The sequence below is a fragment of the Suncus etruscus genome, chromosome 16 (genome assembly GCF_024139225.1).
Source record: "Suncus etruscus isolate mSunEtr1 chromosome 16, mSunEtr1.pri.cur, whole genome shotgun sequence".
Lineage (NCBI taxonomy): Eukaryota > Metazoa > Chordata > Mammalia > Eulipotyphla > Soricidae > Suncus > Suncus etruscus.
The window spans coordinates 5946347-5970970 of NC_064863.1; the positions used below are offsets into that span (position 1 = coordinate 5946347).

General features: G+C 41.7%; 1 protein-coding gene and 1 non-coding gene across 2 annotated transcripts; both read right to left on the reverse strand.

Moving 5' to 3' along the window:
- Positions 1–927: 927 nt before the first annotated feature.
- Positions 928–22594, reverse strand: KATNBL1 (katanin regulatory subunit B1 like 1). The gene is made up of 9 exons (XM_049789805.1): positions 22478–22594; positions 21679–21719; positions 18637–18916; positions 9466–9584; positions 7702–7752; positions 7533–7622; positions 7197–7286; positions 5102–5195; positions 928–1728 (listed from the first exon to the last, which is right to left on the reverse strand). Exons 1-9 carry the CDS (start codon positions 22592–22594, stop codon positions 1696–1698), a joined length of 915 nt encoding a protein of 304 aa, XP_049645762.1. The 3' UTR covers positions 928–1695.
- Positions 12833–12939, reverse strand: LOC126032970 (U6 spliceosomal RNA). The gene has a single exon (XR_007504128.1). It is a non-coding gene; the product is annotated as a U6 spliceosomal RNA (small nuclear RNA).
- Positions 22595–24624: the final 2030 nt, after the last annotated feature.

Sequence of the window (24624 nt, forward strand, 5' to 3'; positions counted from 1 at the left end):
GCGCCACCTTCCCGGCCCCAAAAAACAAAATCTTCAACAACTCTCATCAACTAAAGTGCAATTACCTGAAATCATTCTCATAGAAAGATTTAAGAAAATAATTACAGTTTACTGTGGAGGATAACATAAAACAGAACTCCATGAAAGATAACACTTTTAAAGCAGGAGAGATGATTATATGCTGGGTTTTGTTTTGGGGGGGTGGGGGAGGGTGGAGGCCCCACACGTGGTGGTGGCTCAGGAACCACTCTTGGTGGACTCGGGGAAACATATGGGATTTCTGGAGACTGAACCCAGGTTTGCTTTGTGCAAGTCAAACACCTTCCCTGCAGTACTACTGCTCCAGCCCAAAGATGACAGTTTTGATTCAGATCAGTAGTTGCTAGTTGGGTAAATACTGAAATTTACATTCAAGAGAATGGACTATCTTGAGAACTTTGATTACTAAAAATATCTGTTCACATGCTTTTCACACATGAAAGAGATGTACTAACCACAAGTGGTATTTAAACCCAATCACTTTCAAGATAGGTCAGGAACACAGCTGCTAAAACAATTTCAAGAAAAGTTCATCGACAATAAAAGTAGCATGAAAAAGAAACGAAAAAAACAAACCTCATATAGTCTACTGGCATTTTATACCAACCAGTGAATGAGGTAGTAGTGTAAAGTGGTGGAATTTAAAAGGTAAGGTCAGTACTAACTGTAAACATTTATAAAGCACTATAATTTTTAAAAATATATTTAGTGAAAAAATCAGAATTCATATAAAATCAGAAAAAAACAAAAATAGAAATATTTAGTGATTTACTCAAATGAAAGAAACTTAGGTGATACAGAACTGATAATATAAGAAATCTATATACAATAAAAAGTAACATAAATTAGCCAACTCTGCAGACATTTTCAGTTAAACATTCATACAAATACATATCGCCATTTTCTTTAATATAGGAACAGGACGCACATACATAACATGATGACTCTGGCAAAAAATAAAAATCAGAGATACTGAAAACATTCTCAAGTTTTAAGATGGTGCGAAACAGTTTTAACAACTTGCTCCGTGAATGGAAGGAAACCCCTGATTTTGTCATGATTTTATCATGCCAGAAGCACAGCTGGTTTCTTCTTTTTTGAAACAGATATTGGTATCATATACATTGGCTTATTAATAATTAAGGCATGTAGGATACAGTTTCTCAGTACGAACATAATCTTTTAGTATTGATTATTTGCTATGATGTCTTCAACTTTCAAAGTCTTCTCAACATAAGAAAATAGCTGCACTTTTTTAATTATAAAACACATTCTTTGAAAGATGATTGGTCTCGTGGCTTGTTTCTGTCTTGTTTCTGTCACACAGCATAAATTATACTCAAGTAGAATGGCAATAAGACCCAGTAGTTCTTAAACAGTGTTACCAAATAACCATAGAAGCCCCCCATGCAGCCGAGGTGAACAATCTTCATAGTGCACTTTTCACCTCACGAAAGTGCAAGCTGTTCCTTTCTGGTACTTTCCACTTCAATGTGAAGTAGAGGATTAGGGTTTGTTAGTGGTTTCATTATAAAGAAAAGAACGGTTTGCTTTCTTCGACAGTTCACAGTTCTCGGATGAAACTTTTTTTCTTTTGGAATTCATATGGTCCAGGACGTTCTGAGTAAGGAAATGCTCTTTAGCAGAAGAATTCTATCAATGCAACTGTAATAAATAGGCATCTACGTCCTTGGGGGAATTAAAAAGAAACGACAATTCATTAGGCATTACGGTAAATACATACATACGTTCAATGCATTTTGTTCTATCTTCAGTCATTTGATTTTTTTTTTTTTTTTTGTGGTTTTTGGGTCACACCCAGCAGTGCTCAGAGGTTACTCCTGGCTCTGCACTCAGAGATCACCCCTGTCAGGCACAGGGGACCATATGGGATGCTGAGATTTGAACCACCGTCCATCCCAGATCGCTGCTTGCAAGGCAAACACCCTATCACTGTGCTATCTATCTCTCTGGCCCTGTTTTCATTATCAGCATATGGTTTAGCACAGGGTCTCTGGCACACAGAATATGCTCCACAAATTTTTGCAGACCTCAGAATGTCTTGGTACTGTGATAGAAGAACTCTTTCTAGCTAAGCAAGATCACTGAACCATTCAGAGCAAACCCCTCCGTGTTATACAAATTCTAGGCCAGTTTGATCAAGATCTCTCCGATTTCTACTCTCAAAATTAAAGGCTTAATATTATAAAAGAGGACTTATTTGCTTAATGGTTTTCTTAAGACTCATGACTACTTAATTTGGTTCTCAGTATTAAATACCATCTCCTAAAAAATGTATAATAAGGGGCATAAGCGAGAGGACAAGAGTTCAGGCACATGCTTACATGCATCCTATGCAATTAATTCTCAATACTGCATGCAGTTCTGGAGGCCCTGAACACTGTTGCAGTGACCTCGCTAATCCCAGCACTACAACATCCTCTCATGGTCACCTGCCAGCTGGCTGAAAACTTCTGGAGATGTCCTGAGCACCTTCCGGTGCTAGAAGTCCCCACTACACGCCCCACACCATTGTAACAGAAAGAAAAAGTCTTTCATTTTGGAGCCATACCTAGCAATGCTCAGGGCTACTCCAGCTCAGTTCTCAGGAGCATGCAGTACTGGGCCTCCAACACAGATCCCATGAGCACGAAGCATGTGCTCCAGCTCAGTTAGCTCTATCTCTAGCCTTAAAAGCAAATTTCTGGGTTTTTGTGTTTGTTTTTGGGCCACACCCGGCAGCGCTCAGGGATTACTCTTGGCTCTGCGCCCAGAAGTCACTCCTGGGCCAGTTGCAAAAAAAAAAAAAAAAAAAGTCACTCCTGGTAAGTTTGGGGGAACCATATGAAATGCCAGGGACCAAACCAGGATCAGCCATATGCTAGGCATATACTCTATCGCTCTGGGCTTATACTTTTGTTTGTTAAGTCCATGACACAAAACCCTTTTTTTAGATTCTTTTTTTTTTTTGGGGGGGGTGGGGGTCCACACCCAGCAGTGCTCAGCGGTTACTCCTGGCTTTATGCTCAGAAATCGCTCCTGGCAGGCTACGGGGACCCTATGAGATGTCGGGATTCGAACCACTGTCCTTCTGCATGCAAAGTAAATGCCCCACCTCCATGCTATCTCTGCACCCCAAGATTCTTTATTGAGAAAAAAAAAAAAAGAAGTCTTTAGGGCCGAAGGGAAGTACAGGGCTTAAGGCCTTATATATCGCTAACCCCAATTCAACCCAACCCAAACTATGGTCCCCTGAACACTACACCAAGAGTGATGCCTGAGCACAGCCAGGTGTGGCACAAATCTCTCCCACACCCCTGAATAAAGTAAATAAAATGATTTTTTCAATGTTTTCATAATTGGGGGTCAGAACAATAGCACAGTGGGTAGGGCATTTGCCTTTCTGAAAGTTGACAGGTCTGACCCCAAAACAAAAACAAAAGTTTTCATAATTTAGTTGATGTATATCTATGATAGCCATATGCTCAGTAAGTGGGCAAACATTTTTTAACAATTTAATTTTTTGTGTATATTTCAATAATGTTTTCTACACAGTAAAAATCTTTTTCCTGGGGCAGAAGAAATAGCATGGAGGTAAGGCGTTTGCCTTTCATGCAGAAGGTCATTGGTTCCAATCTGGCACCCCATATGGTCCCCCGAGCCTGCCAGGAGCGATTTCTGAGCGTAGTGCCAGGAGTAATGCCTGAGCACTGCTGGGTGTGACCCAAAAACCCAAAAAATAGGGGCTGGAGAGAGAGCATGGAGGTAAGGTGTTTGCCTTTCATGCATAAGGTCATCAGTTCGAATCCCAGCGTCCCATATGGTCCCCCGTGCCTGCCAGGAGCAATTTCTGAGCATGGAGCCAGGAATAACCCCTGAGCACTGCTGGGTGTGAACCAAAACCCACAAAAAACAAAAACAAAACAAAACAAAACAAAACCAAAAAATAAAATAAGTGAAAAGCAAATTGTCAATAATGCACACTGTAATTTGAGCGATTTATCTTCCCCAAAAGCATAGCATCAACAAAAAGAACTTCGTAAAATTGTTATCGTCAAATCACTTGTGCTCTGAGTATTTGGCCTTCTGGACACACCAACAGTGTTGCTGTCTTTCCAAATGCCTGTCTTACTTAGATTCTTCTTTTCAAATGTATTTTTCTAATTTGAACTAAGTCACTACCCTCTACCACATCACTTCTTTTTGCTGTATTTGAAACACACATAGAAGCTAATTCTGTCATACTCAGCGGATCATAGCATTTTTAAATATGGAATTTCTATTTCTTAGACCATATTACAATAGAACTGAATTACTTTTCTACAAATTAGAAATTTATAAATGAATGACACTAATAAATTATTTCTAATTAATTGGGGGGAGGATTTTAAGGCCATATAGGCAGTGCTCAGAAGCCAATGTATAGCATGGATCAGGGGCAGAAGCTTGCAAGACTTCAACTCATGCATTATCTCTTTCTTTCTCTCTCTCTCTCTCTCTCTCTCTCTCTCTCTCTCTCTCTCTCTCCTCTCTCTCCTCTCTCTCTCTCTCTCTCTCTCTCTCTCTCTCTCTCTCTCTCTTTCTTTCTTTCTTTCTTTTTTTTTTTGGTTTTTGGGTCACACCTGGCAGTGCTCAGGGGTTACTCCTGGCTCCACACTCAGAAATCACCCCTGGCAGGCACAGGGGACCATATGGGATGCCGGGATTCGAACCGATGACCTTCTGCATGAAGTCAAACGTTTTACCTCCATACTATCTCTCTGGCCCTACATTATCTCTTTCTTAAATTTCTTTTCTTTTGGTTTTTGGGTAACATTTGGCAGCGCTCAGAGGTTACTCCTGGCTCTATGCTCAGAAATCGCTCCTGGCATGCTCGGGGGATCATATGGGATGCCGGGATTCGAACCACCGACCTTCTGTATGCAAAGCCTTACCTTCATGCTATCTCTTTGGCCCCTCTCACATTATTTCTAATTTTTAGTAAGGTTAAAGATATTTTTTCCCTATCTGTCTTAAAATATGGATTTTTAAGCTTAATTCCTCAAGTTTAAATATAGATTACCTTAGCTATGTTACCAGTATATCCTGGAACCAAAGTGAGATGATTTTCCTGTTCCCACAATCCGCTTAATTGTTGTTTTAATATCCGAATATTACTAGGGAAAAAATGGAGAAAATAAGAATGTAAATATACATGATACGTACTTCAGAAATAATCAAAACAGGTTAAGATATTTCCAATTTTCACGAAGAGAAAATTATACTATTTATAAGCAATTCTAAAAATTACATATGCCAATTCATAAAATATTAAGTTAGAGCAGATAAAAAAAGAGAGGCATTTGAAACAACTGAACCATCTGTTCTTGCATTAAGTGAGAAATGTTGACAGTTTAGAAAGAAAATCACTAAGGAAACTGGTGGTCAGTTTTTGCACCTTTGTGGAAATCTGGTCCATTTGGTGGACCATGTAGGTCAGGGGTCTCAAACTCATGGCCCGCGGGCTGTTTGCGACCCTCCGTACAACATTTTGTGGCCCGCAGCCGGCCTTCAAATATCGCAGTATTTGCGATTATCGCAATAAAAATCGCATTAGTAAGAAAAAAATCACATGGAACATTCGCATACCCCGAGCAGTTCCGTTTGGGCTATGCAAATGTTTAATGCGATTTTTTATTGCGAACGTTCGGTAAGCGAAGTCCCTTATGCGGCCCTGCCTCACCCCGACTTTGCCTCCTGCGGCCCCCAGGTAAATTGAGTTTGAGACCCCTGACGATACACAAATTATAATGATTACAACTTGGTTTTTAGGACTGTAGACAACCACACTGACTCTGGGATTAAGGTCCAGGCAGTCAAAGAATCCTGCAGGAAATAGCCATTCCAGAGCCTCAAAATTAATTCCATTTCGGGTTGCCTCTTTTTCGTTCCCTTACTCATTATAATGGAACTGATTAAATCATGGCTAAGATTTTCCTTCCAAAATAAAGTCTGAAAGTCCTCCTACAAGAAATTTAGGGGATAATTAGGCTTTGGAATTCCATTTTCAAGTAAAATTTTCACATATAAAAAGTATCCCAGGCCCAGAGAGATAGCACAGCGGTGTTTGCCTTGCCAACAGCTGATCCAGGACCAAAGATGGTTGGTTCGAATCCCGGTGTCCCATATGGTCCCCCGTCCCTGCCAGGAGCTATTTCTGAACACCGCCGGATGTGACCCAAAAACCAAAAAAAAAAAAAAAAAAAAAAGTATCCCATTAATATTTCTGTACAAATAAAGAAAATTATTATATGCCAGCAAGCATGAGATGAAAATTATCCCTTAATTTAACCAAACTGCTTTATTTACTGAAAAGAAGTGATCAACAACAACTTATCTTTTTTTAACCCCAGCAGGGCTCAGGTTCTGCGCTCAGAAATCATCCCTGGCAGGCACAGGGACCATAGAAATGCTGGGTGGGATTTGAACCACTGTCCATCCTGGATAGGTTGCTTGAAAGGCAAACAGCCTATGGCTGTGGTCTCTCGCCAGCCCAACAATTTATCCTTTTTTTTTTTTTTTTTCCGGGCCACACCCGTTTGATGCTCAGGGGTTACTCCTGGCTAAGCGCTCAGAAATTGCCCCTGGCTTGGGGGGACCATATGGGTCGCCGGAGGATCGAACCACAGTCCTTCCTTGGCTAGTGCTTGCAAGGCAGACACCTTACCTCTAGCGCCACCTCGCTGGTCCCACAATTTATCCTTTTCTAAAATTTATTTAATATTTTTATTTAAGCACCATGATTACGAACATGTTAGTAGTTGGGTTCAGTTATAAAAAAGAAAACCCCCTTGGGGCTGGAGGTAAGGTGTTTGCCTTGCTTGCAGAAGGACAGTGGTTCGAATCCCGGCATCTCATGTGGTCTCCTGAGTACTGCTGGGTATGACCCAAAAACCAAAAAAATAAATAAAAAATAGATAAATAAATAAAATAAGAAGGAAGGAAGGGAGGGAGGGAGGGAGGGAGGGAGGGAGGAAGGAAGGAAGGAAGGAAGGAAGGAAGGAAGGAAGGAAGGAAGGAAGGAAGGAAGGAAGGAAGGAAGGAAGGAAGGAAGGAAGGAAGGAAGAACACACACCCCCTTCACCAGTGCAACCTTCCCACCACCAAGGTCTACTCACCCATCATTTATAATTTCTGTTTTTGATGATAGTTCTGACCACCATCGTTTTATGACTGCTTGAAGCCAGTTTAAGCCAACAATTATATATCTGAAATGACATTTTGTTACAAAATTCAAATGTTTTCATATAAGAAACTTTCACAAAAAATGATACTCTCCACCTCTATAAACAAATATTCCAAAATTTCACCCCCTCCTTATGTAACTGATAATTTCTGTAATTTTGTAGTTTTTTCTGACATGTCTGTTTCCTGTAGCTCAAAGTACTACTGTGTATACAAAGCACAAAAATTAGGAAGGTGAACGAGAAAACCTGTTTCAGATTAAGACTTACTCTTCAAATTTGCTTTTAAGCAGTGACTTGACTAGCGGCAACAAATCTACACAGCAGCCAAGCGAGATGTACTGTTTTTCTTCCTGTAAACTAAATGAAATATAAATTAAGAAATATGAACAGCTATAACTGTTTGAATTATTTTATTTTGAAAAAATTCTTTTTTTACCTATTGGTAAGCACAGGAAGGCAATCCACCACCACACCAAGGTCTTCTATCCTGTTGGTACAAGAGGGGGCAGCACAGTTTAGGAGTATAATTTTCTTATTTACTTGCATGAAAGCTAGAACACTTTCAACAAGAGAAAGTGAGAAATTCGGGCCTGGAGAGATAGCACAGCGGCATTTGCCTTGCAAGCAGCCGATCCAGGACCAAAGGTGGTTGGTTCGAATCCCGGCATCCCATATGGTCCCCCATGCCTGCCAGGAGCTATTTCTGAGCAGACAGCCAGGAGTAACCCCTGAGCACTGCCGGGTGTGGCCCAAAAACCAAAAAAAAAAAAAAAAAAGAAAGTGAGAAATTTGCTCAACAGGTAGTCTAAGATAAGGTTGGTGCTAAGGACACACACATCAGTGAGCAGAGACAGAGCATACGGGGTAGGGGTCCGGGTATTGGTGAGATGGGAAAGAGAAGGCAGAGACAACAGACAAGAAAATTTTAAAAGCATATCAATGTTGTTATTTAAAAAAAAAAAAGGAAGTAAGAAATTCATGTGAAGTGAAGAAATTTTGCTCTATGCTCAGAAATCCCTCCTGGCAGGCTTGAGGGACCACTGTCCTTCTGCATACAAGGCAAACACCCTACCCCCAGGCTATCTCTCCAGCCCCAAGAAATCTATTTTATAAATGAAAGCTGGTCAAAGGCCCGACTAATGTAACACTTGAGAATGTAAGAAGCTGAGTCTGAGAAGAGTTGTGAATACAGTGAAAGAGACATTATTTGATTTGTTTCACTTACAGAGGATTTAAAAAGATTTAAAGTTTTCCCATACTGAAATCTGTTTTATGAACATTTAAATCCAAAAATGTAACTTTTTTTTGTGTGTGTGTGTGTGTGTGTGTGTGTATGTCTGTGTATGTGTTTTTGGGCCACAGCTGTTTGATGCTCAGGGGTTAACTCCTGGCTAAGCGCTCAGAAATTGCCCCTGGCTTGGGGGGACCATATGGGACGCAGGGGGATCGAACCGCGGTCCTTCCTTGGCTAGCGCTGCAAGGCAGACACCCTACCTCTAGCACCACCTCACCAGCCCGAGATTTTTTTTTTTTATTGAATGAAATTTCCTTTCCTTCAAGATAATTGGAGGGACTGGAGTGATGGCACAACAGTGAGGGTGCATGCCTTGCTTGCCAAAAATGTAACTTTTAATCAACTTATAAAGCCAATGGTCTTCTAATTTTGGTTACACTTAATCTACTGATGTTTTATTTATCTGTTTATGTTTTGGGGACACACCAGCAGTACTCAGAACTTATTCCTGGCTCTGTGCTAAGGGGTCACTGACTCCCCGTTGGCTTAGACGCAGAGGTCTTAACTCATGGCCCGCGGGCCGCAAAAGGCCCTCCGTACAACATTTTGTGGCCCTGCCCTAGAGGAATCATTTTTTGTTTTGTTTTGTTTTAGTTGTTTGGGTCACACACACACACACACCAATGTTCAAGGCTCACTACAGACTTTGCCTCCTGTGGCCCCCAGGTCAATTGAGTTTGAGACTCCTGGCTTAGAGGACAATATGGGGTTCTGGGAATCAAACCTGCATTGGCCGTGTGCAAAGTCTTACCCACCACTCTGGCCTGATAAATGTTATTTTTAAACCATATTATATTTTCTAACTAAAGTTTAGCTGAAAGTTAAAATTTTTAGCCAGTAATGAAAACAAATGCTCATGATTTCACATTGGAAATTACATTCATTAAACATTAAGATCATACTTACCTCACCAAATAAGCTACAAGTTCACTTATACTTCTCTTTCTCCAGAAAGTTAAAGCTACATTCAGTCTCAAATTCCTGCTGAATAAAACTTGTGCCATTGTTTCATGGTCCTGAGAAACCTGAAAGGCAAATAACTTAATTTGTTAAAAAAAATTATATGACTGCCTTGCCTGCGCTAGCCTAGGACGGACCGCGGTTCGATCCCCCGGCGTCCCATATGGTCCCCCAAGAAGCCAGGAGCAACTTCTGAGCGCATAGCCAGGAGTAACCCCTGAGCGTCACAGGGTGTGGCCCAAAAACCAAAAAAAAAAAAAAAAAAATTATATGAAATCTTTTGTTTTTGGGCCATACCCGGTGATGCTCAGGGGATGCTCCTGGCTCTGTGCTCAGAAATCACTCCTGGCAGCACGAGGCATCATATGGGATGCCAGGGATCGAACCCAGGTCTGTTCTGGGTCAGTCACTTGCAAGACAAACCCTACCACTGCATTATCGCTCAGGCCCCTAGGAAATGGATTTTTCTTTTTTTTTTTTTTTCTTTTTGGTTTTTCGGGCCACACCCGTTTGATGCTCAGGGCTTACTCCTGGCTAAGCGCTCAGAAATTGCCCCTGGCTTGGGGGGACCATATGGGACGCTGGGGGATTGAACCGCTGTCTCGATCTTTCCTTGGCTAGGGCTTGCAAGGCAGACACATTACCTCTAGCGCCACCTCGCCGGCCCTTATGAAATTTTTTTTTTTTTTTTGGTTTTTGGGGCCACACCCGTTTGATGCTCAGGGGCTACTCCCGGCTAAGCGCTCAGAAATTGCCCCTGGCTTGGGGGGACCATAGGGAACCATATGGGACACCGGGGGATCGAACCGCGGTCCTTCCCTGGCTAGTGCTTGCAAGGCAGATACCTTACCTCTAGCGCCACCTCACTGGCCCCATGAAATATTTTTGTATGAACTTATTCTATAGGCCTTTCAAAATTATTCAGAGGTAACTCCTTTTACAAGAAATATTGCAAATAAACATAGTAAGCTTATAATAAAGACCTTGTTTATGGTATACCAGGGAGCCACAAAACTTAGTTCTGTGATACGTTTAAATCCAATTATTCCTTCATTTTTTTCTCTTCTAAAAAAGTATTATATAAGATTCGTAATTCACAATAAAAATTATTTTAAAAAATAAATGAGTATTAAAAAGAATTATATAAAAAGAATTATAGTAAGGGGAATAGAGGAGAAAAAAGTATTCTATTAAAAGAATCATATAAAAAATAAATGCTTTCAAACTTCCCCTAAAACACAAATTAACATTTATCAAAAACAATCAGTTAACAGGTATGCATCTTTCCAAAGCATTTTCTTTTTTTTTTTTTTTTTTTTTGGGGGGGGGGGTCACACCCGGCGGTGCTCAGGGGTTACTCCTGGCTGTCTGCTCAGAAATAGCTCCTGGCAGGCACGGGGGACCATATGGGATGCCGGGATTCGAACCAACCACCTTTGGTCCTGGATCGGCTGCTTGCAAGGCAAACGCCGCTGTGCTATCTCTCCGGGCCCTCCAAAGCATTTTCTAGACAAAGTAAGCACAAATAAAATTAAAATATTATTATTATTATATACCCTAACTTTGCTTTTATACTTCAATATTCTAACAATTTCTCTATCAAACTGGACAACCTAGTTTTAAAATAGCAATTATATATTCTCCTCATGTTTATGTGCCAGGACTTAAACTGGCCTTGTTTCTTTCCCCCTCCTCATTAAAACCATGTGTTGATAGGAGAGATAATCCAGCAGGTACACCACATATGGTGTCTTAAGCTCCACCAGGAGTAATTCCTGAGTACTGAGCAAGGAGTATGTCCTGAGAACAGTCAGCTGAGGTTCAAAACAAACAAAACCTGTATCAACAACAGCCTATATATATATATATATGGTTATTTAAAATATTTCAGAAGGGGGGCTGGAGAGATAGCACGGAGGTAAGGCATTTGCCTTTCATGCAGAAGGTCATTGGTTCGGATCTCGGCATCCCATATGCTCCCCGAGCCTGCCAGGAGCATTCTGAGCTTAGAGCCAGGAGGAATCCCTGAGCTCTGCCGGGTGTGACCCAAAACCAAAACAAAAAACAAAAAACAAACTTCAGAAGGATTAACTTTAGAATAGAAAGTGCCAGCTTAAATGTTAGATATCTCTGAACTTTGACAAAAATCATATGGTTTCACTTTTAGATCTAGTTTTTTGTTTTGTTTGTTTGTTTTTGGGTCACACCCAGCAGTGCTCAGGGGACCGTGTGGGATGCCAGGATTCGAACCACCGACCTTCTGCATGGAAGGCAAATGCCTTACCTCCATGCTATCTCTCTGGCCCCAGATCTAGGTTTTTAGAATAGACACTAAGCATCCAGAAAAAATAAGTTTACAATGAAAAAAATAATCAAACCTATTAGGTAAGTATAAGATTAAGAAAAGTTTGTGACATGTAATCAGAAAGAACGGTAAAATAAAAGGAGGGTCTTGAAAAGTTTCACTGTGGTACTAGTTCACTTATAGAACTTACATACTTAGCAGCCCTGTGAAAATAATTTGAATCAACAATTAAAACTAATCTTAGAAGTATTTTTTGTTTTTGTTTTTTGTTTTTGGGCCACACCCGGCGATGCTCAGGGGTTACTCCTGGCTGTCTGCTCAGAAATAGCTCCTGGCAGGCATGAGGGACCATATGGGACACCGGGATTCGAACCAACTACCTTTGGTCCTGGATCGGCTGCTTGCAAGGGAAACGCCGCTGTGCTATCTCTCCGGGCCCAGAAGTATAAATTTTTATGGAGGCTACACCCAGCAGTGCTGGGCCACTACTGGCGGTTCTCAGCCTGGCTCTGTGGGTCCCAGCATTCAGCACTGGACTGCAGTGCTTGAGTGTCACCAGGGCTGTGCTATACTGCAACTTCTAGAGAGACCAGGGGTGTGAACTTACGGTACCAGGTGTCAAACTCAGCTCCTCAGAGATGCTGGGCCTGTTCTCTACGGCTTCAGCTATATTCTCGACACAAATAGCCTTTTTTCTGGGGGAAGGGGCAGGGGTCAGCTCACAAACAGTGGTCAGTGGTGCTTGGGGCTTATTCCTGGCCCTGCACTCAGTGATCACTCTGGTGGAGCTCAGGGAACCGTATGTGTGGTGCCGAAGATGGAATCAAGATTGTCCACATACAAAAGCAAGAGCCCTCCCTATCTATCTATCACTATCTATCATTTAACTTCTGCAGGTAGTGTTCCTTAAGATGTTTGTTCTCAGACTGTCTTAGCCTACACTCAATAGAAAAGTAAACCCAGGTCCCAACTGGACCAGATTCATTCATTCATTCTTTTTTTTTTTTTTTTTATATGGAACGCTTCACGAATTTGCGTGTCATCCTTGCGCAGGGGCCATGCTAATCTTCTCTGTATCGTTCCAATTTTAGTATATGTGCTGCCGAAGCGAGCACCATTCATTCATTCTTTCATTCTTCCTTTCTTCCTTCTTCTTTCCTCCCTCCCTTCCCTCTCTCTGGCCCCTGGACCAGATTTCTGGGTTAGTTATATTTTATTTTCCTTCAACATATCTAGTTTAAGATCATCTGATTAACGTTGGTCTCATCATTTCCCACCTCCACGGAAGTGTTGGCAGTACAGTCTTAGAGGCCACCCACACACAGGAGAGCCAACGAGGGAGGTGCTGAGGATTTGAACTCTGCTGCTGGTGGTGCCGCAAGGCAAATGCCTTTCCTTCTGAACTATCTCTTGGGTCCAAGTCTTTCTGTTGTTCTTATTTATCAATCTACCTACTCAGCACTTGCTGAATTCATTACATAATATCATTCACTCACAAAGAAATATTTGTGAATGACAGTGATTCTCTTGGGGCCAGAGCGGTGGCACAAGCAGTAGGGCATTTGCCTTGCACATGCTGACTTAGGACTGACCGAGGTTCAATCTTCCCAGCATCCCATATGTCCTCCAAGCCAGGAGCGATTTCTGAATGCATAGCCAGGAGCAATCCCTAAGTGTCATCAGGTGTGGCCCACCCCCGAAATGATAGTGATTCTTTTTTTTTTTTTTTTTTTTTTTTTTGGTTTTTGGGCCACACCCGGTAACGCTCAGGGGTTACTCCTGGCTATGCGCTCAGAAGTCGCTCCTGGCTTGGGGGACCATATGGGACGCCGGGGGATCGAACCGCGGTCCGTCTCCTAGGCTAGCGCAGGTAAGGCAGGCACCTTACCTCCAGCGCCACCGCCCGGCCCCAGTGATTCTTTTTAACATTAAAATTCGCTTTCTCTTTTCTCTCTCTCTCTTTTTTTTCTTTTTTTGGGTCACACACAGAGGCGCTCAGGGGTTACTCCTGGCTCTGTGCTCAGAAGTTGCTCCTGGCAGGCACAGGAGACCAGGATTTGAACCACAGCCCTTCCTGGGTCGGCTGCGTGCAAGACAAAGGCCCTACCACTGTGCTATCTCTCCATCCCCTCTCTTTTCTCATATATATATAGCATATATTATGTCTATATGTGAGTGTGAAAAAGTTTTTCCTAGCTACTTTCTCTTATTCTTGGTTTATTTTAGTTACTGTTTATGTGTTTAATAGAAAGGTTTATTAGGGGCCCGGAGAGATAGCACAGCTATCTTGCCTTGCAAGCAGCCGATCCAGGACCAAAGGTGGTTGGTTTGAATCCCGGTGTCCCATATGGTCCCCCGTGCCTGCCAGGAGCTATTTCTGAGCAGACAGCCAGGAGTAACCCCTGAGCATCGCCGGGTGTGGCCCAAAAAAAAAAAAAAAAAAAAAAAAGGTTTATTAGGAAATAGACTGGACAGGAAAAGAAACTTCTCAACTGAGAAGGAACTTAGTATAGTTTAGTTCTCTTATTCTTGGGTTATTTTTGTTGCTGTTTATGTGTTTCTTTATAGAAAGGCTTATTAGGAACTAGACTGGACAGGAAAAGAAACTTCTCAACTGAGAAGGAACTTTAATTTAGAATATAGTATAGTATATTGTCTAGGATCTTATTTTACATTTTCATAGGCAAATAAAAGTTGTTTGGACTTCAAAAGAAAAAAAAGAAAGAATGCCGTTAAAGCTTTAGTTCTGCCAACTTTCCGTTGGTGCGTCTTTTCACTTGTACGCATGTGTTATCCTAACTGCGATGATCACCTTTATTTACCTACATGGAAGATCATTTTAATTTTAAAAAGGTGGGTATTTTTTGTTTATATGACACCAAAATGCCTTTTAAACTGCCATGTCAAAGAGAAACAATATTGAGGCCGGAGCGATAACATGGAGGCAGGGTGTTTGCCTTGCATGCAGAAGGACGGTGGTTCGAATCCCGGCATCACATATGGTCCCCCGTGCCTGCCAGGAGCGATTTCTGAGCGTAGAGTCAGGAGGAACCCCGGAGCGCTGATGGGTGTGGACCCCCCTCCCCCAAAAGAGAGAAACAATATTAAGCCTTCTAAATACTAAATAACACTTTTAAAAAATTAAGGTACCGTACCGTCTTATGTAATGCTACATACTGAATAAAAACTGTGGAAGTATATTTCAATCACAGTGGACAATACCCTTATTTGTTAATATAAAGGTATCAAATAACATCGGCAGTAAGAGATAGTAAGTTCTATCAAAAATGCAATTTTGAACTGGAGCAATAGTACAGCAGGTAGGGCATTTGCTTTGCGAAAGCCAACCCAAGTTCAGTCATGGGCATTCCGTATGGTCTCAAGACTACAGGAATGATTTTTGAGCACAGAGCCAGGAATAAGTCCAGAACACAGCCAGGTATGGCCCAACCCCATCTCCCCAAAAAGAAGAGAAAGGAAATGCAAACTAAAAATATTTTGTTTGAGACTGAGGTGGGTTAGAGCTACGGTGCAAAAAGCTAGAGGCCGTGCTTTGCGTGCCAGAGCTCCAGGTCCGACCTGCGGCACCACCTGGATTCCCGAGCGCTAAGCCACAGAAACAGCGCCTAGCACAGCTAGGAAAGGCACAAGCACTGCAGCACTACACCATTCTTCTGTTTTTTTAATTCGTTCTCACTTTATTTATCAATATTATTTATTATCACTTCTTTTTTTTTTTTTTTTTTTTTTTTTTGGTTTTTGGGCCACACCCGGTAACGCTCAGGGGTTACTCCTGGCTATGCGCTCAGAAGTTGCTCCTGGCTTGGGGGACCATATGGGACACCAGGGGATCGAACCGCGGTCCGTCCAAGGCTAGCGCAGGGAAGGCAGGCACCTTACCTTTAGCGCCACCGCCCGGCCCCCTTATTATCACTTCTTTAAATGAAAAACTGCATCCACATTGGTCTACTTAACCTTTGCTCGGGTCATCATCTTTCCTGGATAATAGCTTCAGCTGCTTTTTATTTAATAATTTTTACTTTTTTTAAAAAATTATATCCATAATTTTTTAAAATAATATTTTATTTAAACACAGTGGTTATAAACATGATTGTGGTTGTGTTTGTCATATAAGAGGATACCCCCCCATCACCAATGCAACATTCCCACCACCAATGTCCCAAATCTCCCTCCTCCCCACCTGTACTCTAAATAGGCTCTCTATTTCCTTCATATATTCTCATTGTTAGGAGAGTTCGCAATGTAGTTATTTCTCTAACTAAACTCATCACTCTTTGTGGTGAGCTTCTTGAGGTGAGCTGGAACTTCCAGCTCTTTTCTCTTTTGTGTCTGAAAATTATTATTACAAGGGTGTCTTTCATTTTTCTTAAAACCCATAGATGAGTGAGACCATTCTGCGTCTTTCTCTCTCTCTGACTTACTTCACTCAGCATAATAAATTCCATATACACCCATGTATAGGAAAATTTCATAACTTCATCTCTCCTGACAGCTGCATAATATTCCATTGTGTATATGTACCACAGATTCTTTAGCCATTCATCTGTAGAAGGGCATCTTTCTTGGTTGTTTCCAGAGTCTTGCTATGGTAAATAGTGCTGCAATGAATATAGGTGTAAGGAAGGGATTTTTGTATTATATTTCTGTGTTCCTAGGGTATATCCCTAGGAGTGGTATAGCTGGGTCGAATGGGAGCTCAATTTCCAGTTTTTGGAGGAATCTCCATATCGCTTTCCATAAAGGCTGGACTAGACAGCATTCCCACCAGAAGTGGATAAGAGTTCCTTTCTGGGGGGCCGGCGAGATAGCATGGCGGTAAGGCATTTGCCTTTCATGCACAAGGACAGTGGTTCAAATCCAGGCGTCCCATGTGGTCCCCCGTGCCTGCCAGGGGTTATTTCTGAGCATAGAGCCAGGAGTAATCTCTGAGCGCTGCCTGGTGTGACCCAAAACCCTCCCAAAAAAAAGTTTGGGAGGGGTTAAAAAAAAAGTTCCTTTCTCTCTACATTCTGCCAACACTGCTTGTTCTCATTCTTTGTGATATGTGCCAATCTCTGGCACCCACCATTCTTTTTTTTTTTTTTTTGGTTTTTGGGCCACACCCGGCGGCGCTCAGGGGTTACTCCTGGCAGTCTGCTCAGAAATAGCTCCTGGGGGCCGGGCGGTGGCGCTAAAGGTAAGGTGCCTGCCTTGCCTGCGCTAGCCTTGGACGGACCGCGGTTCGATCCCCCGGTGTCCCATATGGTCCCCCGAGCCAGAAGCAACTTCTGAGCACATAGCCAGGAGTAACCCCTGAGCGTTACCGGGTGTGGCCCAAAAACCAAAAAAAAAAAAAAAAAGAAATAGCTCCTGGCAGGCACGGGGGACCATATGCGACACCGGGATTCGAACCAACCACCTTTGGTCCTGGATCGGCTGCTTGCAAGGCAAACACCGCTGTGCTATCTCTCTGAGCCCCCACCATTCTTAAGAATTTTGAAATCATAATTTTCTTTTTCCATTTTATTTTTTTTACAATATGTAGCATAGTATGTAATAAACTTAGTATATAAGCTGTAAACTATTCTTTCAAATAAACATTTTAATTCTTTTATTTTTGCTATTTGGGCTACATCTAGCAGTATTCAGGGGTTACTCCTGGCTCTCATTCAAGAAATCACTCCTAAGACAGAGAAATAGCACAGGGGTAGGGCGTTTGCCTTGCATGCAGAAGACAGTAGTTTGAATTCCGGGATCCCATATTGTCCCCCAGCCTGCCGGGGTCGATTTCTAAGCGTAGAGCCAGGAGTAGCCCCTCAGTGTTGCCGGGTGTACACCTAACAACCAAAAACAAAAACAAAGAAATCACTCCTGGTAGTGCTCAGAGAACCAAGTGGGAGGCCAGGGATCGAACCAAGGTGGGCCACGTGCAAGACAAATGCCCTCCCCACTATACTACTGGTCCAGCCCCTATAAACATTTTATTTTAATTAGTTTATTTTGCAAGCAAACTCTTTAGCTTATGCACTATCTGGTCTGTCCTCAAATAAATATTTTTAAATACTTTTGAAGCATGAGTGCATACCATAAAACTCCCTAATAGAATGTATATCACCCCACTAAAATTCTTTTTTTTTTCTTTTTCTTTTCTTTTTGGTTTCTGGGTCATACCTGGCATCGCTCAGGGGCTACTCCTGGCTCTATGCTCAGAAATTGCCCCGGCAGACTCGGGGGACCATATGGGATGCCAGGATTCGAACCATCGTCCTTCTGCATGAAAGGCAAACGCCTTACCTCCATGCTATCTCTCCGGTCCCATAAAATTCTTGAGAGTCTACTGAAACAACTAATTCTGTCTAAGTCACAGGACCAGTTAAACCTTAGCAGGTTTGTCTAAACAAAGTTTCTAGTAGATAATTATGAAAATACAGAAAAATATTCCTGGATAATTAACTTTTAACAGTCTACTTCACAGACACCTTTTTTCCTTTCTTTAAAACTCTACTGGGCAACTTCCTATTATGCATTTTATTACAGTACTTATCAATGATGCCATTCCAAGTCAGAGAGAGAAGTGAATAAACTTGATTCAAATTGGTCTATTCTAGAAAATTATGTCAGAGCCCGGAGAGCTAGCACACCGCTGGGTGTGGCCCAAAAACCAAAAAAAAAAAAAAAAAAAAAAATTGTGTCGGGGATCCACATTCTTGCAAATTAGCCTGAATTTGGTAGGTGGCAAATTATTCCTAATAACAGAAAACGACAAAGAAGAAAAAGTCAGCAATAAAAGTAAGTTCATGATACAGACTTACCTCAGAAAAAAAAGTACTATATTTCGATGATGGATTTTCTGTCTGTGAAGAGCCAGAATCGCTGGCATTCACCAAATACGTTCGACTATCAGGGCGCAATTTTTCAGACAGGTGGCCTGCACAAGCCAGTTCATTTTCTTTATTTGCCATGTCACAGTCCCCACTTTCGGGGGACTGTTTTTTCCTGTCACAATGATGTGGGAAAGGATGATGAACTTTCTTTCTGCGATAGATCGCCTTGAATAGTTTCTCTGGGCTTCTCACAGCTTGTCCAACTGTTCTGTGAAAAGAATTTAGAACCAGGTGAAAAAAAAAAAACACTCAAAGTTTTAAAACACATAACGTTTTAACATCAGATGAGCACAAGCCTCTGAGATTAGAAGGGGAATTTAAAAGTCTAGCTTCGTCCTGGGAGAGAACTCAAAAGGCTGGAGCACATATTCTTGCATGAGGGGGAGACCTTGGGTTCAAAGCCCAGCACTGCATCACCCCTGAGCACTAGGAGGGAGTTGCTGCTGGAAAAAAATACCCACAAGAACAATAAATTTAACTTGAAGAGAAAAATGAAATTAAAAAAGAACAATATAAACAACCCAGAAAATAATGCAAAAGGTGCTTTATGCCTGGGGGCCGGGCGGTGGCGCTAAAGGTAAGGTGCCTGCCTTGCCAGCGCTGCCTTGGACGGACCGCGGTTCGATCCCCCGGTGTCCCATATGGTCCCCCAAGCCAGGAGCGACTTCTGAGCGCATAGCCAGGAGTAACCCCTGAGCGTTACCGGGTGTGGCCCAAAAACCAAAAAAAAAAAAAAAAAAAAAAAAAAAAAAGGTGCTTTATGCCTAATAAATATTTTAAAAAGTACCCGGACTAGATGCTTTCTACGTGAAATATTACGAGTCAGAATAAATCATAATAACTTCTAGTGACCAAATCTTTCTTTAACAAAGTGATATAATAATCATGCAACTTTGAATATTTTAATGTTTATTCTGATTAAGGGAGAGAAAATCTCATGGTTTAGGAACAAGATCATCAAATGTTTTGGACTCAGAATAATCTTCTTTTTGGGGAGCCTCTCCCCAACTGTGTGGGAGCCACTCTAGGCAGTTTTGAGAGGACTTCACAATGTCAAGGATGGAGTACAAGATTTCTGCATGCAAAGCATTTGCTCCATTCCTTCAGCCATCTCCTTATAGTACAAGATGCTCAATGCTCTTAGGTATTAGTACACCGTGGTACTCGGGCTACTCTGCATTGCATAGGGATTGCTGCTTTAGTACTTGTGGCAGACCACATGGTGCTAGATATCAAACCTGGGCCTCCTGCATGTAAGGCACAGAGAAATAATCCTTTAAGCTACCTCCCAGTCTCTCAAAATGATTAGGGGGCACGGCTTTGGGTCATAGCTGGTGGTACCTGCGGGTCCATATGGAGAGTAGGGATCAAACCAGGTAAGCTACTATGCAGCAGATATCCTGTATAATCTTTCTGGCCCCGGAGAGATAGGATGGAGGTAAGGTGTTTGCCTTTCATGCAGAAGGACGGTGGTTCGAATCCCGGCATCCCATATGGTCCCCCGTGCCTGCCAGGGGCGATTTCTGAGCGTAGAGCCAGGAGTAACCCCAGAACATGGCCGGGTGTGACCCAAAAACCCAAAAAAAAAATTTTTTTTTTGGCCCCAAATAATTTTTTTATGTAGGCAATATTAATTGAGTTACTTAATCAGAAACTAAAACCAAGAATATCTGTTAATTTACTTTTTTTGTTTTTTGTTTTTTGTTTAGGAGGAATCCGTGAGTGCTGCCAGGTGTGACCCAAAAACCAAAAAAAAAAAAAAAAAAAAAAAAGAGTGGATAATAAAATTGAGGTAGGGGCCAGAGAGAGAGCACCGTGGGTAGGGCATTTGCATTGTATGTGGCTGACCTGGTTTCTATCTCCATCATTCCATATGGTCCCCTGAGCCTGTTATGAATAATTTCTAAGCACAGCCAAGAGTAACCTCTGAGCACCATTGGGTGTGGCCCAAACACATTCACACATTCATAAAATCGAGGCAAATACATACAATAAAATACTATGCAGCCATAGAAATCATAAGATTGTGAAATTTGCATGACTTGAATAGATGATCTCATATTAAATGAAGTCAGAAGCCAAGAAAAGGAAGAATACCAGATATTTTCAGTACTCTATAGTTTATATGATCACTTGTCTAGGCAATAGTGAATATTAAAGGTGGATAAAACTCAAGATGACAAAAAAAGAGGCCAAGGAAAGAGAGACTTGACGTAGGGGAGCAATTAAGAGGAGACTTGGAAATTACAGAGGGGCAACAGAGGGTCTTGGGCACCTTTATGGCTGGGGTAGAGGTGAGGTTGCTCTATATAGCTCAATCACTAGAACACTGAAAGCACGGGACAAAAACTACAATAATCAAGCTTAAAAACGTAACTGCCAAGGAAACAAGAATGAGATGGACAGGTACCTGGGACCACTGGATCGGGCCAATGGGTGTTGGAATGAAAGGTGAGAACACTTTATCCTTATAACCCTCTTAGAAACAACTTTATAAATCATAATGCCTCAAAATAAAACGTGTGAAAAGATGAATAAATGAATCATTTTGACTAATTTTAAGAAGGGACCTAGAGAGTCAAGATTACATTTTCAGAACCAGTATTTAGGAGGAAGTGCCTCTAGTTTGATAGATCTAAAATGAGTGTCACTTCATCACTGCCTAGGTAGAAGACACCGAACAATTCATTACTCTGATCTTGTTTCTCTTATAACAGAGGCAATGATATCTGCATCTAGCAGGTAACAATGGTTGAACTATTGTTAAGATAAGAGACTAAGAGATGGCAAATGTGTGTTTATTATAATAACAGGCACAAGGGAGCTGCCTGACAACAAGCTAATCATTATAATAAAAAAGAACACTTGTTTATCTTCTATTTTCACATGCAGCCAGCTTTTAATATTTGTTGTTTCCCACAGGCTTAAAGAAATTCTTTTTTTTGTTTTTGTTTTTTAAGAAATTCTTACCTGTTTATGTAAGCAGCCAATTGTTTTGGAGATTTCTTAACCTGAAAAATAAAAGTAAGTAATTACAGCTAGTTCTATAATAAAGCTATGAACCTCGTGACTGGTATCAACAGAACTAAAATTCAGCATTTATATATTTCCAATCAAGCTTTCTCTGTTCTAAATGTTAGTTTCAATCAATCACAAAACTGTATGCTGTAACTTTCTGAGAAAGCAGTCTATCTATTCCTTCTTACAAAATACTTATAACGGTACTTAACATAAGAACTGAATTTATTATGGGTTAAAAGAAATCTTATCAGCACTATTTAGCCTTGTAATAAAGAACAAAAAGTGTCTCTCAGATAACTCCTTTATATTTAAACTTTACCACATATCAAATACAGTATATATTAGGGGCAAAAGAATTGAGATCAACCCACAGATATCATAGCATACACGATCTGTGATAGACAGAAGGTTTGTTTTTTTCCATAAATTCAAGTTGAAAATACTAACATTCTTCTCTTACAAAGCCTTAATGAATGGAATTAGTGTCTTTAATACAGGACCCCTTTAATTTAATTTCTCTGGCTTCTTTTACCATGTGAGGGCACAGACAGAAGATGGATAACCATGAACCAGATAATGGCTCCTCAACAAAGACAAACATACCAGACTTGAGCTGCCAAGCCTTGGGTTTCTGAACTTCCAGAACCATGAGAAACATTTTTGTTTTATAAGCAGCACAGTTTGCAGTCTGTTACTGCAGCCAGAGTAGATTAAGGTCATATCCACGACCTAGAAACCATGGACTTACCTCCTTCATGTTCTTACTAGTGAAATTAGAGATCCTTTTTCTGGGAAGACCAATGGAATGATCCTCAATCTCATAACAAAAGTTCCGTTTTTTAACATTGTGGGTTTCAGATGCCATAATCTCGTAAATACCTAAACAAAATAAAAACAGTAAATAAAAAACTTGTGGTCATTTCCTTAACACACATATGGAAATAAAACAGTCCCATATCTGGGGCCTGAGCATAGTACAGTAGGTAGGGCACAACCCACTTTTTCTTGAACTGAGCTGACCTGGGACCAACTTGGGTTGGAGTACCGACATCCCATGTGGTCCCCCGAGCCTGCCAGGAATGATTTCTGAGCACAGAGCAAGGAGTAACCTGAGTGCCACCAGGTGTGGCCCCAAAATCAACCAAAGAACCAAACAAAAACAAGTCCTATCCCATATTAAGGCATATTTCTCATTTATACAATTGTTAGAACCTCCCATTGGAATAATGGAAAAGTGTACAGTGAAGGATGGAAGTGGGTTTTCAGTGATGCACACATTTCAAACAACCGTGATGATGCATTGTTCCTTTGGCTGGGAATGTGCGTTAGTGATGGAGCACATGACCTGCAAGTCTGAGGTGCTGGGTTCAATCCAGGGACTGGAAAAACAAAAACCAGGAACAGAGGTGTGACCTCACAGAGCATGTAATGCATTGTTGTGCCACCAAGAAGTAAACAGCCTTGAACGAGGAGGAAGTCCCAGATAAAGCACCCCAGAAAATGTGTTCCTTCTATTCTCATTCTTTTTAAAGAAGCCGGGAAAGACCAACGGATAACACCAAGTGACACTCCAGCACTCGGTGTGGAAGATGAAACCAAAGGCTTTTGCACAGCAAGGCACAGGCACTGCCACTTGAACCACATCCTTGAGCCGCCTCACTGACCCCACCGGCCTCCATTTCTCGTGACAACCATTTATAATAACAGAGCACGTAGGAGCCGGGCAGCTGCACAGCGGTAGGGCGTTTGCCTTGCGTGAAGCCGATCCCGGACAGGCAGTGGTTCAAATCCCATCATCCATAGGGTCCCCCGTGCCTGCCAGGAGGAGTAGCTCCAGAGCACTGCCAGGTGTGACCCCAAAGCAACAAAAAAGAGAAAGTGATAGAGCATGCAATATTTCCAATGGGAAATTTTAACATCCCTTCCCTGCCCCCCCCCCTCATCATTCACCACCTATTAAACTTTCAGGCTATGAAATCAGAGCGACACAGTAGTGGTATGTATATTACTGGGTTAAATATGATCACAAGAAGCCAAAGGAATCAGCTTGGGATTTTGTATTTCTGTGACTTTGCTTTACGCAGGCTCGTCAAATTTTCGCTTCAATCTTAGAGCAAATTCTGCAACATTTTGCTACGTCTTTGAGAAATTAATCTACATTCTCCTATTCCTTCAATTACACCCTCGAGATAAAATATAATGTGGCGTCCCATTTACATAACAAGAGAAAGTTCATGATTTCCTCACAGGCAGTCTGATTTCAACAGAAAATTTATTTCAGGTGACACCTGACCTGCAAGCCAAACTCCCTTGAAACATTTACTGAGCTGGGCCAAAACAATATTACGGTGCAGAGGGTTCTGGCGTTACATGCAAGAGAACTGGGTTTGATGCCTCGTGTTTCATGTAGCCCCGAGCCTGGCCTGCAGTAATTCCTGAAAGTAAGCCTCTGAGCATTGCTGGATGTGGTCCCCAAACCCAAACCAAACATACAAAAATCGATTTGCCCTAGAGGACATGTACATGGTGACTAGCATCCTGGTCTAAAAAGAGTTGGCAGCTTGAACAGCGCAGGGCCTCATCTATGCAAGGCATGTTTTCTACCACCAAGTCACAGCCCAACTTCACACTTTAGCTCAGCGGTATCTGGAATCCAGCCCAAAGAAAAGATCACCCTTCCTCTGTACTCTCTCTCTAGGGCCTACAATAATGTGGTTTTTTGTTTGTTTGTTTGTTTGTTTGTTTTGGGGTCACACCCAGCAGCGCTTAGGGGCTACTCCTGGCTCTACACTCAGAAATCGGGGTACCATATGGGATGCTGGAATTCAAAACACTGTCCTGCATGCAAGACAAAAGCCTTACCGCTGTGCTATCTCTCCGGCACTGATGCAGTTA

What these genes read in the sequence shown, in the direction of transcription:
- KATNBL1 (XM_049789805.1), bottom strand. Translation starts at nt 22,594, where the DNA reads ATGGCATCTGAAACCCACAATGTTAAAAAACGGAACTTTTGTTATGAG. An exon ending in CTAGTAAGAACATGAAGGAG is followed by an intron (nt 21,720 to 22,477) that starts GTAAGTCCATGG and finishes TTTATTTTTCAG; the next exon opens with GTTAAGAAATCTCCAAAACA. An exon ending in TTGGCTGCTTACATAAACAG is followed by an intron (nt 18,917 to 21,678) that starts GTAAGAATTTCT and finishes TTCTTTTCACAG; the next exon opens with AACAGTTGGACAAGCTGTGA.